At 46.1% G+C, this 14,707-nt stretch overlaps 1 protein-coding gene across 1 annotated transcript in view; it reads left to right on the top strand.

Annotated features, from left to right (window-relative positions):
* Positions 1-5,801: 5,801 nt before the first annotated feature.
* SKAP1 (src kinase associated phosphoprotein 1) overlaps positions 5,802-14,707 on the top strand; it is a 265,183-nt gene continuing 256,277 nt past the window's right edge. The window contains exon 1 of the mRNA XM_045836790.1: positions 5,802-5,972. Coding sequence (XP_045692746.1) covers positions 5,900-5,972 — 73 coding nt within the window. The 5' untranslated portion in view covers positions 5,802-5,899. The remainder of the gene's footprint in view (positions 5,973-14,707) is intronic.

The following is a 14,707-nucleotide window of genomic DNA, read 5'->3' on the forward strand; positions in this document are numbered from 1 at the left end:
ATCTTAGAGCTGGTAGGTGGCTGAGGCAGAATTGAGATTTTTTTTTAATGCATAAACTTATGCCCTTTTCACTGAGCTTTGTTGCCATTACAAGGATTAGGGCGAGAGGGAACAACAAGCTGGTGAAATTGTTTAGATATCCAGGTGGAAATGCGAGGTGGAGGTGTAAGTTAGAAAAGCAAACCGCATCAGGGAGAAAGCTGGAATGGTGAGAGAATGAAACCACTGCGAACCCAGAGAGCAAAGAGAGAAAAGAGAAGGGGAGGGAGTGGGAAGGAGAAAGGCAAATGTAAAACTCCTGCGAGTACCTGAGACTAGAAGATGAAATGAGGAAAACCAAAGAAGGAAGCAGAAAAATAATAGTTCAGAGGACAGCAAGAAGACCAGGGCAGGGCAGTGCCAGGGAAGACAGGTACTTAGAGCAAGAGCAAGTGGTCAGGGGCACTTAATGCTGCAGAGAGAGGTTGGGAAATACGGACCATTTGAGAAGGAAGGAGGGTGTTGAAGTGACTTGCGAGAGAGTCACTTCAGTGGTGCAGCGAGAGGCGGGCAAGGAGAAGGAGAGGAGAAAAAGACACGAGACCTGACGGGGGAAAGGAAGGAGAAGAAAAGATGAAATTTGGAGAAGGTAGCGGGGTTGAAGGAAGCTTTTTGTTTCTCTGTTTTGTTTTGTTTCTAGGATAGAGGAGACCAAGAATGTTAGCAAACAGAGGGAAAGACGGAAGATGAAGGAGAACATGAAATTGAAGAGCTAAAGGATAGGGGGAGAGGGTGGGATCATGAATTCTAGTGGAACAACAAAAGGAGGGACAATGCATCCTTTAGAAACGAAGGAAAAGTGAAACCTGAAGCAACACACAAGAACTACGTGTTGCCTTGTATATAAAACAGAGAGCGTGGTTTACATGGACAGAAAATGCTGCTGTAAGTGAAGCCCAAGGATGTTTGGGAACAGACATTTAGAAAGGGAAACACCCAAATGGACGCCAACAATTCTGAAGACAAGGAAAGAGCACATTTTGGAGACCTAAAGCTCATTCCACATAGATGTACATTTGGGGAAAGGTACTTTCGCAAACTTGCTTGCTCACACTGCTGGTGTTGTCTCTGAATCCAGGTAGTGCTTCTGTTGGTATTTGTGAACACTGGTAATTCTGGTCGGATTGCATCAGCTTCTCTTAATGTGCGTATTCCTCCAAAGCACGCGTGTGCGTGCGCCATGTAGGCCAGAGCTTTCTATCAGATTCTAAATAACTTCCTCTTCTCTCACCTTGAATTCTCTTGCCCTAACCCTGAATTCTATGACCCGTAGTAAAGTGAGGGGGAAGAAAGGGCAGAAATAAAGGAAAAGGTTTAGAGAACTTACATTTTTATCTTTTGAAAATATTAGGTGAAAAGGAACCAATGAGAGCCAGTTCAACCTTAGAAATGGACTCACTATTATTTACTTCAATCTCCTTAATCATCCCCGGAAGAAAGGCTTACTTCTTCTATATAGTTTTCCCAAAATTGTCACGTCTGCAAATAATCTAGCCTATGAAATTAACGTCAGCCCCACCTGCCTCTCGTGCACATTGACCCCATAAACTGCCCACGCAACTCACTCAGAGTGCACAGCCTCATCTGGCCACAGCTGACACAGTCTGCGTGCCACCCTCCCCCCGCCGCTTCAGATTACCCAAGAGAACCAATCAAAGACAGAGAATGTCAGCGTCAGCAACCTCTGTGGTCTTTAGGGCTTCTGCTGGGCTCGGCAGTGCCCATGAGGGATGTCTAATGGGGTCTAGGGAGCAGGCAAAGAAGACACCAAAAAAAAATGTGATTGGAGAATATAAGGAAAATAATAAAGGTATTGATAGAGTGATAAGATAAAGAACAAAGAAAGAAATGCTACTATTTAGATGGAAGGGGCCCAGCAACGATTGCTTCACAGAGTTCCTCGGTGACCCCCGGGCTGTACGCATCCATCTCCAATGTTTAGCTCCCTCTGAGCTTCGCACCGGTGTTAGAAAACCCAGATTCTAGTGCTAGTGCAGCCCCCGATGAGCTGAGTGGCCCTGGACGGAGCTCTAGGTCTGTTCCTTAACTTGAATTTGAACACCTTGAAGACTCCTTTGAGATTTAATAGTTCCTTGCTGTTTTGAGCCTGTGCCTCCTTGAGAACCTGCTTTGGGAATGTTCCTTGATATGGTAGGAGAACCTGCTTGTTTTGTCAAATTAGTGCAGAGGATCTAGGAGTGTGAGCTGGAAGGGGAGATGGTAGAAGTGCATTTGTGTGAGTGTATGTCTAATAGGAACTTCCGAAGTCGAAAGGGTAGCTAATTAGTGAGAGCAAAGCTTCTGGCAAACTTGGAAAACCTGCATTTTAAGACCCCCGAAGCGTTGCACCTGTGAGCGTCTCGTGTCTGTCTCCTCTGCCTCGAGGTGGCATGAGGCTTGGGTTCTGAGGCTCTGCAAAGCATGCCGCGAGCCTGGGTCTTGGCGCTGGTAGGGTGCATCATCTCTCCTTCCATAGTTCTTAATGAAGTGTGCAGCTCCTGTCCTCATTAGGCCCCAGCACCGTCAATAAAAGAGTCAATAAACCCGGTTGATGGGGTTGGGACCGAGGGGCTGAGATTCACTGGCCGCACATCCACAGGGCAGACGTCAGCTCTGCTGTGTGTCATGACCCAGCATCCAGGGATCAATAGCCGGCTCAGAATGCAGCCCAACAGCCTGCCCTCCGAGTCTCCTCTCCAGACCCATTTCGCCCAGGGCGGAGCCATGCCAGCCGGCCCCTGCTTTGCTTGCAGTTGTTTCCACCTCATGCCATTCTGGGTGCCAGATGCTCTTGTTTCTTCCTGATTAAGCCCTCTGGACACCCCATGGATGCATATTTAGTGAGTGCCCACCTGGCATGAGAAAATGTAGATGGCATCTCCAAGCAGCCCAGAGGCTGGCGTGGGCCATGTTTTCCTGTGTCTTCTGTCTGCTGACAGTGTGTGACGGGCCCTGATGGACCAGGCAGTACATTTTCTGCCTGTGTGCTGCTGGACTCCATTCTTGCCTGCTCTGCATCTCTTTAGATACCCTTATCTTATCTAATTACAAGGAATTTCAGATTAATTTTGTGACCTCTGCTCCAAAGGACCTCTTATCTGGGAGGGCCTTGTATTTTAACCTTGTCATTCTTTTGTTGTTTGTCTTTAAAGGCCAGGCAGCTGGGGTGGGAGGGGGGTGCGGGGGTGGGGGGAGGTAAGATCTTGCTGGAATTGGGGCTAGGGGGAGGGGAGGGAAAGAAAGGCAGACAGACCTGGGATTTGTGTATTCTGCTCCATTCCCCTGCCTGTGTGCGGAGACAGCTGGCTGCTTACTTTCATGACAGCCACATGGTACCCAGCCACACAGAACAGGACCGGGGCAGGGACTCGTCTGCTGCCAACCTCTCCAGATCCCTTTGATATTTCCGACAGAGTAGTAAAGGACTCTTGACTATCACGTTTTGCCCTGCCTCTCTCCACCTCCTCTAAGACTCCTTGGTGTGGTTTCCATGGCTACCCCCAATCAGATTTGGCTTCCTGCGAAATTGGATTTCAAAGAAGGACAAGGCTTCAAAGGAATTTGTCCATTTAACAGAATGTCATTAGGAGTGAGGCTGACTGCTGAACCAGGTTCCTCAGATGATTAAGGAGGGGCTGCGCTCATGTGCGGAGGCAGGTTTCTGTCCGCAATGAGAAACCTTGATGCAACATGACAATGCCGTATTGGAACCTGCCAGTCACCCACTGCACACTACCCAGCTCTGCACCTCCGTCCACCCCCGTCTCTCTAACACCCGGAGTGAATGTAGAATACCTGCTCCCTGAGTTCCTGCTGCATCCCTCCGTATAAGTTAGCTATGCCAGGTAACGAGGCCGGAGAGGATGTGCAGCTACCTGGGTTTATTGCTCCTTAACCAACAACTCATTAGCTCGTAGCCTATATTAGCATCTGACAAATATCCTTAAAGAAGAGGGGGCGGTTGTCAAGTTTCCTTCAATTGTTGAGAGGGGAAGCAAGGCCAAGGGCTGGGGTGACATATAGGAGGGACTTTCTTTCCTTTGCAATTTTTTTTTGAGAATAGTTCTAGATTGAGAGAAGCATTGCAACCATAGCACAGAAAGTTACAATACTCGTATATCCTCCTTGTGGGTGGGTTGCGTGACCCCTGAAGAGCATAGACCTGTAAAGATGCTCAAAGCCACTGCATCCCTTCAAGGGTGAGGCCCCCAAACGTTGAGCCTCTGAAGGGGAAAGGAGGCCAGGAGGCAGGCAAGCTACCAGGCGTCCTTCTGGACACATTCTCCTCGCCGCTCCTGTTCTCATATCCATGGAAACGCCCACCTCTCCTTCCCCCGAGGCTGCTGTGAAAACCGATTCACTCGTCTTTTCCCTGCATCCTCTCTTACCACCCTCAATCTTCCCCACGTATTCTGCAGGTGGAGTGTGATAACAGAAACTCCATTTTTTTCTCAAAGAAGGAAAAGGGTAGAGGTGGAGGGAGATGTGCAAGATCACACACTCTGCAGGGGCTGAGGCCGGGTCACTCCCCTGTTCAAAATTTGTCAGGGGCTCTCCTGTGCCCATTCCACTGAGTTCAAAACCTCAATCTGACTTTCCCGTTCCTGGACAATCGTGCTTCCATTTTCCTGACAACCATCATTTCCTTACACCACCCAGTAACAGAGGGTTATTAACTGTTCCCCAGGCAGGAGGCTTTTTGGTCTGTGCTTAGTCCGGGTCCTCTGCCTGGAAAGCCCTCCTGCCTCTTCAATGTCTGGGGGTTCGAAGCCCACCTCAAATGCCACACGAACCACGAGACACACACACACAGCACTTCCCTCCTTTTCTCCTACTCACCTTCCCGATTCTAACACCCATGGATGGCACTTGATACTTTCCTCATGGCACTTGGTCCATTGTACTTAAAAAAAATAATAAACTTTATTTTGGGATACTGCATGTTCACAGACACTAGGAGAAATGATACAGAGTGATCGCGTCTACCCGTTTTCCCCAGTGGTAACATCTTGCAATATTACAGCGCGTGTCACACCAGGACGTTGGCACCTGCTGTGCGTGAATGAGGGAAAAGACAGAAAAGACAGGCGTCTCTGCGATCTTGTCCTTCACTTTCCTCCCTTGTCAGCTGTGACGGGGAAGAGCCTGGGTTCCTCTCTCCCGCAGCTTTCTCCCTGGGTTACCCCTTCCCTTCCTCCCATCCTTTCGGCCTTAGGGAGGAAAGGACTCTTTAGCTCCCTGTGTCCATCGCTTTGACTCTCCCACATGTTGGTGGCTTTGTATCATTTATTGGGACTTTGAGTCATTCCCTTTAAACGTCCTGCTTTGCCTGCAAGAGTCAACGTTCTTCGCTGGTTTCTGGGTGTGGATGCGGGGACGGGATGGGGGACTGAGTGTGGCTAGGCTCTTGGGTGCGGGGACCAGTTCTTCCTTCGATTCTACTCTCCAGTCCCCCTGTCCTCCCTCCCCGCCCCGGTGCCGCGTTCCGGGCAGCAGCGTGGCTTTCACACCTGCCCCTTGAGGTCAACGGTTCAGTGCTTGGGCTGCGAAGTCTCCGAGAGGCGAGGCTCCTCGAAGTCGCGGTTGGTCCTTTTGTTTCAGCGGAGGGTCTGGAGGGGCGCCGCCCAGTAGAGCGCCCCCCCCAGGCTTTCTCCCTCGGGGCGCAAGCAGCGCGCACAGGTGTCCCCTCTGGTCCCGGGCACCCCCGCCCGCTGCGCGCGCGGCTTCCTGCCGCCGCCCCGCCCTGCGGCCCGGCCCGCGGCGCCCGCGGCAGAGGTACAGGTGCCTCCGCCGCGCCGCTGTCGCCTTCCTGCGCGCCGGCCCGGGCTCCAGGCCTTCACGGCCCCCTCCCGCCCCGCACATGGCCTCCCCAGCGCCCCGCCAAATGCAGGCCGCCGCTGTCCTCCCCGAGGAGATCCGTTGGCTCCTGGCAGGTAACGCCGCGGCCCCCCCCCCCCGGGACGCGCCCCCCCCCCGGGGCCGAGCGCAGGGCAGGAAAGGAGACGCGGGCGCCTCGCCAGCCTGGGCTTTCTTTTCGGCTTCCGCCACCTTGCGCCTTCTAGAACCTCGAGGCTTCCAGAGTCCCCTATCACGCCAAGCCAGATTTTCACGCTGCCACCTCAGCGGCCCCTTCCGTCCCCTCAGTTCCACATTCTCTCTCATCTGGGCGTCGCTACCCCTCCACGTCGGCTTCCCCTCCTTCCAGGCTTCGGAACAACTTCGGGCCAGGTCTTGCCCGCCCCCGCCCCCTTCCCCTGCCCCCTGGCCTGGTCTCCAGCCGGTCGCGTTCCCCTTGGGACTGCCCCAGGTGTGGAGCTTCGCGCCGCCCCCCCCCATCCTCGCCCGGGTAACTGACATCTCTCACGCAAGACCCGCACCCTCCCGCCTGCAGCTCCCCGAGGCCCTCCAGGGGGCTGTGCGGGGCTCCCTGGCTACTGGGAGTTTTTGTCAGCGCGGACACCCCGCCTCCCTCCACCGGCCTGCAGACTGCTGGGGCCCCGTCACCCACCCCGCAGGCCTCCCCTCGGCGTTCCACTCCTTCCTGCTCTAGAAGGGCCCCGCCGGGCGTGCTCGCCTGCAGAGGCGAGGGCCTAAGCAGCGCTTTAAGAGTTCAGGCCGCGCTCTCGAACACTCAACACGTCCTTCTGACGCTCCGCAGAGGCTTTTTGCGGATGCGCAGTGTCATCCGCCTCGTTCGCACTCCTCGTGGTGAAAGTTACGTGCTCTCCCGCAACTGACCTGCCTGGGAAGACGGCCCGCACTCTGTGCTGGCGCAAGGGTCCCCGGAGGCAGCTGCTCAGAGTTAAGCATTTTGGCATCCCAGTGACATTTTTGACACATATATAACAGATGGCCTGCTTTGGGCAGGTCATACTTTTGGCAAGTTGTTGGGTTTTATTTTTTTGGTGCAGTTTCTCTCGATTTAATTGGTTTTATATCTCCATTACCTCGTTATCTCAGTATAAATGCCTCCTAATCAAATATTTGGCAAGTCCTTTTGGTCTCTGTTTGTAGCACTGTTTCCATTCTGGATTGTTTCTGTGTAAGAGCTGTCAACTAGGTATTTCTTCTGAGGTGAAGTTTCCAAACTTTGTGACCGGAGTAAATGCAAAATTTCAGAGTGGGAAAGTGTTTGCAGGGTGCGAGAGCATCGCCTGGGTGTCTAAGAAGAAGCCATCCAGCCCTGCCTTTCGGTTACTATTTGGTGTGCCGAGACAGACTGTACATGTTTGATTGTACAAGGAGGGAAGGAGCTATGATGAAAGTTGAATCCTGCCCTTGTCTTTATATTTAAAGATACGAAGTGATTCTTTTTTATTGGCATCTGTCATTTTATGAGAGGAAACCTATCTTACAAGCTTGTTAAACCGTATTTTCCATTTCGTGTGCAGCCTTGGTAGAAAATGCCTTTTTATTTTCAGAGACTTTCAGTGAAACCCACTCCTTCAACATTTTTGATGTGTGGTTCTTCATTGTTCAAAACTGACACTTTGGTAAACAGCTCATTTCTGCACCTGCCACCTTCCCTTAGCTTAGATTATTTTCTTGTTAGCAGACTGTTTTTAATGGAAGTCTTCAGATCCCCTTCTAGAGCAGAACCTTTGTTTGCTGACAAGTAGAGCAGGGTACGAATGGAGATTAATTGCAATTAGAGTCTGAATCTGAAGTGGAGAAAAAAATGCAAAGGTGGGATTCCACCAATAATTCTACTGAAAAATGCGTGAAGAATATGCTTTTGAAAGGTTCGTGTAATCATAGCAACATATTGGTTATAGGTTTTGCTTTTCATGAGACGCTGTCTCTGGTGTAGACCAGCAGAATTATTCATGGTACTGCAGGTAATTTGTGGATATTAGAAACCCGTAATGGCTATCAGTTTAGCATATTTTGCTCTTTCCTTGTCCCCTGCCACACACACACCTCTTCAGGTTGACTGTTGACAATTAGGTCCTGATCTCTATATCGTCACTCAGCAGAGGGAGTCACAGGGTGAGAAGGCTGCCCCTGGGGTGCTGCCACGTGCTGTGGGGGCGGGGCTTCCACAATGAATCACTACTTTCATAAACCAGGGCGAGAGCATTTGCACAGTGATTTAATGCTAGCCATCACAGCCATAACTTGAGCATTTATTTATTTATAACCATACGAGCATAAACGACAAGAGTGCTTTTGATGTAATGTGTATGCTTTAAAAACTAAAATATGCAAAGCATTGGGAAAGGTTGATGCCAAAATTTTGCATAATGAAGAAGGGAGCAGAAATTCAGAAGGTCTAAAATTAGTTTCTCTAAGGATAACATTTTAAACTTTTGAAAATGTTTCATTCGACCCAGAAACTTCACTTCTAGGAATCTGTGTTACTGAAGTTCAAGGACATCCTGATGTCCATGAGTTGAGGAAGGCGGGGCGATGTATGAATGAATTATTCATCTTATAGCGTATTTTGCAGCCGTTAAAAAGAATGCGATGGATATATAGATAGATATGCTTGAAAAGTATCCATAACAGATTTTTAAGACTAAAAAAGCGAGGTGCACCATAATATATATATCCCATTTGTCTGAAAACAAAGAAACTACCCTCCATAAAACCCTTTATGTTATATATGTTTGTTGAAGCCTAGGAATAAAAAAGAATATACAACAAGTTGTTAACATTGGTTTCCTGGGGAGGGGAGTGGGAGGGTGGGAGAGAGAGAGAATTAGTTATACTTCACATATTTTTGAGTTGTGAACTGTGACAATGACCATGCATGACGTTTCTAAGCAGGAGAAAACAACTACTGAGGTTATTTAAAAGGAAAGAGAACAGCCCTGGCTGGTGTAGCTCAGTAGATTGAGCGCGGGCTGTGAACCAAAGTATCGCAGGTTTGATTCCCAGTCAGGGCACCTGCCTGGGTTGCAGGCCACGGCCCCCAACAACTGCACATTCATGTTTCTCTCTCTCTCTCTCTTTCTCCCTCCCCTCCCTCTCTAAAAATAAATAAATAAATCTTAAAAAAAAAAAGAAAAGGGAACAGACAAAAGACAAATAGAAGCTTGGAGAGATCATAGTACTAAGGGGCCATTAACCAGGATTGTGATTATATTTTTCTCTTAGCCCTGTGGGCGTGTGGAATTTTTTTTTTTTAGTGCTTGGATTTTTGGCAAATGTTAAAGCAGGGGGAAGCTTCCAGAGTAACTCAGGAAACAGCTCCCTCAGATGGACTCTTGTTGAGATCTCATATAGAAATAGTCACTGGTCACTATCAGCAGAAGTACCTTACAGATAAGTGAAATGAAGACTGCTTACTGCATTTTTGAAAGAGGAGGAAATATTCAGGTCTGTTTTCAAACAGCCAGGCTTCAGACATAGAGGTTATCGTTTTGTTTTTGTTTCGTGATAACCATGCCGAAAACAAAAACAATGGCGTGCTGGCAGTTTGCATAATCTTTGTTCCACAGATATAAACGTAGTCAGTTTCTCCCTTGCCTTTCTAGCCTGGCTTTTGAAGTCAGAAGTATGAGAGGCAAGCATGAAGGAGGGAGAATAAACAGTGTATCTTGTGTGATGGAATGGGGCCTACTTACCTTAATAGCTAACAGGGCCCAACTACCTACAAAGTACCTAAATCTTGCTTGGAATATGGATGAAAGCCAAAATAACATCTACAACCTGGCTGCATTTAGTAGCAATTGCTGTGTTAGTGCTGATTCTGATATGCCTATGGTTACTTATTTTTAAACTTCCTTGGAAAGGAGCAGTCATTAATCATTTCCTTCCAGATTGTTCTCCAGATTTGTATTGGTTGATGCAGCCAACCATAAAATCCTATTAACATAGTAAAACTCCAGTTCTGGGGAAGTCACAGGCATGACTTGCTCTGGATAACTGAGGATATTTTCTTTAAGCTCTCTAACGTTTTTATGGTAAACATTTGTGATCATTTTCTCCCTAAAATGCACTAGAAACTTTTCTCACTTCCTCGACCAACCAGTCTGTGCTTAGAACACCTCAATTCAGAGTTGTTGTAGTGAATAAATGTTGTCATACTTTCGGAAATACACTGGGTTAGTCAGGGATGTTTCTGCCATAATTACACCTGGATTGCTTTGTGAATGCCTATCTGCTCTATATTTTTATTTTTGTCACTCTTTTCCTACTCGTAGGCCAGGTTTATCATTTTACACCACTCTCAGTATATCTGCATTCCCAATGCTACTGGAACACCAGATAATCAAGTTTGTTGGAGTTCAGATATGTGTAAAAGAAGGCATGAAAGATGCAGCCTTCGTGACTTGTATTCTGGCTGTTTTTAGAGTATTTCTGCTTAATTTTTGATACCGGGTTGTCTTCTAGATAGGTGAAGTTACAGATAAGTTGATTTCTGAAAGCTAAGCTGTGACCACACTTCTTTTTAAAAGAAAATCATTTTTTATTGTTATTCTATTACGGCTGTCTGAATTCTGCCCCCTTCGCCTGCCTCTGCCCACTCCACCCCATTCTTCTTTCTTATGTTAGATTTTTCTGATTATAAAAATAATAATGCCCATTGTAGAATATTTAGAAAACACATAATGATGTGCAGTCATCCATAATCAACAACTGTTAAATTCTCATGTATTTCTTTCCGTTTTTATTATATCTTCATACGTTAAAAGTTGGGACATATTATGTATATAATTTTGGACAGTGAATTTTCCACTTACAGTTTTTCACTTGCTATGATCTCCTGAGCATTTTTCTAGATCATGAATTTTTTTCTTTTGAATGGTTTAGAAATTACGCATTCTGGTCTTATTCCACTGGTAGTTTTGCCTTGATGGCTTAAAACAGAAAACAAACAAATGAAAAACCCCATGTGTTTCCGATTAGCAACGTTAAGGGTGAAACAGTACCTTTTGACTCTTTTCTCCATGTGGAATCGCTAATATAGTCTGAGATTTTAGACTCAGAATTATTAATGTCTTTATTATGTATCTTATGTTACATGACTTATTTATTGACATTTTAATAATATTTTTAAACCATTGTTATCCTACAATTTTTGTCCTGTTTAACTTGTTCATCACTTGTTTTTTTATATCAGGCTTTTTTGCACCTGAACATTTCTTTGAATCTCTCAGATATTCAGACTATGCAGACAGTAGCCACCAGCACATGTGGGTATTTCCACTTAAATTACTTAAAATTAAATAAAACAAAAATTAATTTCCTCAATTGCACCAGCTATATACATTTCAGCTGTTCAGTAGCCACAGAGGCTATTGTTTTGTCTTTTTTTCTTTCTTTTTATTAAATTTATCGGGGTGACACTGGTTAATAATATTATATAGGTTTCAAGTGTACGTTTCTTTCCCTTTTTTTAAAAAGATTTTATTTATTTATTTTAGAGAGAGGGGAAGGGAAGGAGAAAGAGAGGAAGGGAAACATCAATATGTCGTTGCCTCTTGCGTGCCCCTCTCTGGGAACCTGGCCTGAAACCCATGCATGTGCCCTGACTGGGAATAGAACCTGCGACCCTTTGGTTCACAGGCTGGCTCTCAACCCATTGAGCCACACCAGCCAGGGCTACATTTCTATGATACATGATCTTCATGTTGCGTTGTGTGCCTACCACCCAAAGTCAAATTGTTTCTACCACCATATATTTGAATCACTTTACCCTTTTCTAGTCCCTCACCCCCTTCCCTTTGGTAACCACCATACTGTTGTCTGTGTCTATGAGCTTTTGGTTTTTTGTTTGTTCATTTGTTGCTTTCAGTTTTATATCCCACATATGAGCAAAATTATATGGCTCTTAACTTTTTCTGTCTGACTTATTTCACTTAGCATGACATTCTCAAGGTCCATCCATGTTGTTGCAAATGGCAATATTTCATCTTTTCGTAGGCCAAGTAGTATTGCATTGTATCAATATATGTGTACTATTGTTTTGGAAAGTGCATAAAATCCTAGTAGATGACGATCTAGAATATAGTACTGAGAGAACTTCTCAGGAACTGTTCTTTGATACTACACTTACTGAGACCCTGAAGGTCTGATATCTGTCTATCTAGTTTCATATAAACTTAGCTGTGGGCATGAAGTTCTAGGGTCATACTTTCCCACTTCCTTCCTTTTCCTTCCAACTCAGCCTCCGGAAGCTCTCACACTATCTCCTGGTCTTCAGTTTTGTGGAGGAAAAGTCTGATGCCAGCCTGATATGTTTCTTGTATAATACTCCCTCCCACTTCCTGCCTGGATGTTTATATGATATTTGTCTTTGCCCTCAAAGATGTCACTAGATAGTTTCAAGGTCTTAGACTTTTTAATAATTTTGCCTGGTAGGTAGTGAACACTTTTAATCTATAGACTCAGGTCTTTTTTGTTTGTTTTTAATCCTCACCCAAGGATATATTGAGAGAGAGTGGGTGGGGGTAAAGCTGAGAGAGAGAGAGAGAGAGAGAGAGATCAGTTGGTTGCCTCCTGCATGCACCCCGACCGGGGACTGGACCCACAACCCAGGCGTGTGCCCTGACCGGGAATAGAACCCGTGGCCTTTTGGTCTACCGGATGATGCTCCAACCAACTGAGCCACACCAGCCAGGGCTCAGGTCTTTCTTTAACTTGGGAAAGTTTTCTACTATTGTTGTTGCTTTTACTCCATCTGTTTTATTCTGTCATACTGGGGTTTATGTAAAACCTAAATTGGACTCTCGATCTACTTACTCTTCTATCTCCTGGATTGTTTCATCCCTCCTGGACTTCAGTATTTGTTTAAATGTCCGTGTAGTCTTTCCTCGTCGTTCATTGGTTCATTTTCATTATCTCTATAAAGCTCTGGCTTATAAACAACTTTTTGAATGTTGTTAGAAATTTTCTAAACATTTCTGTTCTTGAATGATAAATTTATTTCAGAGGGAGACATCTTGTCTAGTTTTTCAAAATGGTGTTTTCTTTTTGAATTTTAGTGTTTTCTCATAGGTCCTGCCTATTTTCTGTGTGTTAAGTTTGTGTAAATTCAGACCTTTACTTTGTCCCTTGCTTACTGGCTGTCTGACTTTGAATCTCAGTTTCCTCATCTGCAAAGTGGAGATAATTTCCTACCTTGTTATAGAGTGCTTTTATGCATGTATGTGTGAAAAAAATAGTATTTTTGTGAAACTGTCAATTAAAAAAAGGACATGGTTTACTCTCCCCCTCCCCCCTTTTTATTTGCTAATTTAAAAAAAAATGGTAAAGTTGCTCTGGCTGGTGTGGTTCAGTTGGTTGAACATTGTCCCTCAAAGCAAAACATTACCAGTTCGATTCCCGGTCAGGGCACATGCCTGGGTTGTGGTCCTGGTCCTGGGTTGGGGCTCATGTGAGAGACAACCAATTGATGTCTCTCTGACACATCAGTGTTTCTCTCCTTCTCTTTCTCCCTGTCTTCCCCCATGAAGAAAGAGAGAGAGAGAGAGAGAGAGAGAGAGAGAGAGAGAGAGAGAGAGAGAGAGAGAGAGAGAGAGAGAGAGAGAAGAAAGAGAGAAAGAAAGAAGGAAAGAAAGAAAATCTTTTTTAAAATGGTAGAAGTATTTGAGCTTCATTGTGGGTACAGCCTACACGTGAGGTGGACTGCCCAGCTCACTGATCTCCAGGTAAGATCTACTCTCTGTGGAAGCCCCGACATCTCAAGATCTGGGTAATTCTCAAGGAGCGTTCTCCAGGTCCCCTTTCCTTCTAGGCCCCCGTGCTTCTGCACATGCTCTCTGTGTCCTGGGTTGTGTAAGTCCTAAATTAGTGCTTCCCAGCTGGATGATTTTGTTTCCCCAGGGACTTTGGGCAGCACATGGAGACATTTCTCATGGTCACAATTGCGGAAGGTACTACCGGCATCTAGTGGGTGGAGGCCAGGGATGCTGATGAACTTCCTACAACGCACAGGACAGCCCCCCCAGCAAAGAATTACCCAGCCCCAAATGTCAGTTGTGCCAAGGTTGAAAAGGCATGGCCTAGACATATAGTTGTCCTCGAGTTCCACAAAAGCCTACCCACGTGCAGACCCTGCGAGAGCAGAAGACATCTCCAGAGATTCAGGGGGTGCGGGGTGAGGCAGGAGGGGTTTCCATGGCGGGAATGCAAATGCTTGCAATGTGAGTATCGGACATTCTGTTCCTAAATGCCCTTCTGCCACGCAGCCGTCAGAGAGCGCCCTCTGGCCCTTCTGCCCTGGCGTGGTTCCCGTCCTTGCGCCTCCTCACTGGCACTTCCTCTCTTCATCCTACCTGGAACAAAATTTTAAAAAGATATGTTTTCTCTGGCCATATGAAAAGACAGTTTATTTATCTGTTTAGTTGTCTAGGTTCCCAGCGACACCCACACACGGAGAAACAAGTCCCCTTTCCAAACAATGACAGTTCTCGCTCAGAGAGGAATTCTAGCGCCAGCTATTAAGATAATAACATTTTTACCTCATTACATACGTGCAATACTTAACCATTTTTAATCATTTTAAATATAAGAAAAAATAGGTAAGTTTCAAGTTTTACCATCATCTGAGAATCTTAACATATTGACATAACTATCATAGATCTAATTTTTTCACGTTATAAACCATTACAACCCTACAGAAATCCTATAATTTCTGCTACATTTATTCATATTTATTTCCCCTGTGTTTCCAAGTTCATTGCTTGCTTTTCCGGTTTGTCAGTGCTGCATTATAGGT

Source organism: Phyllostomus hastatus, unplaced genomic scaffold (genome assembly GCF_019186645.2).
Source record: "Phyllostomus hastatus isolate PE091 unplaced genomic scaffold, TTU_PhHast_1.1 phas_contig_210, whole genome shotgun sequence".
In the NCBI taxonomy this organism is placed as follows: domain Eukaryota; kingdom Metazoa; phylum Chordata; class Mammalia; order Chiroptera; family Phyllostomidae; genus Phyllostomus; species Phyllostomus hastatus.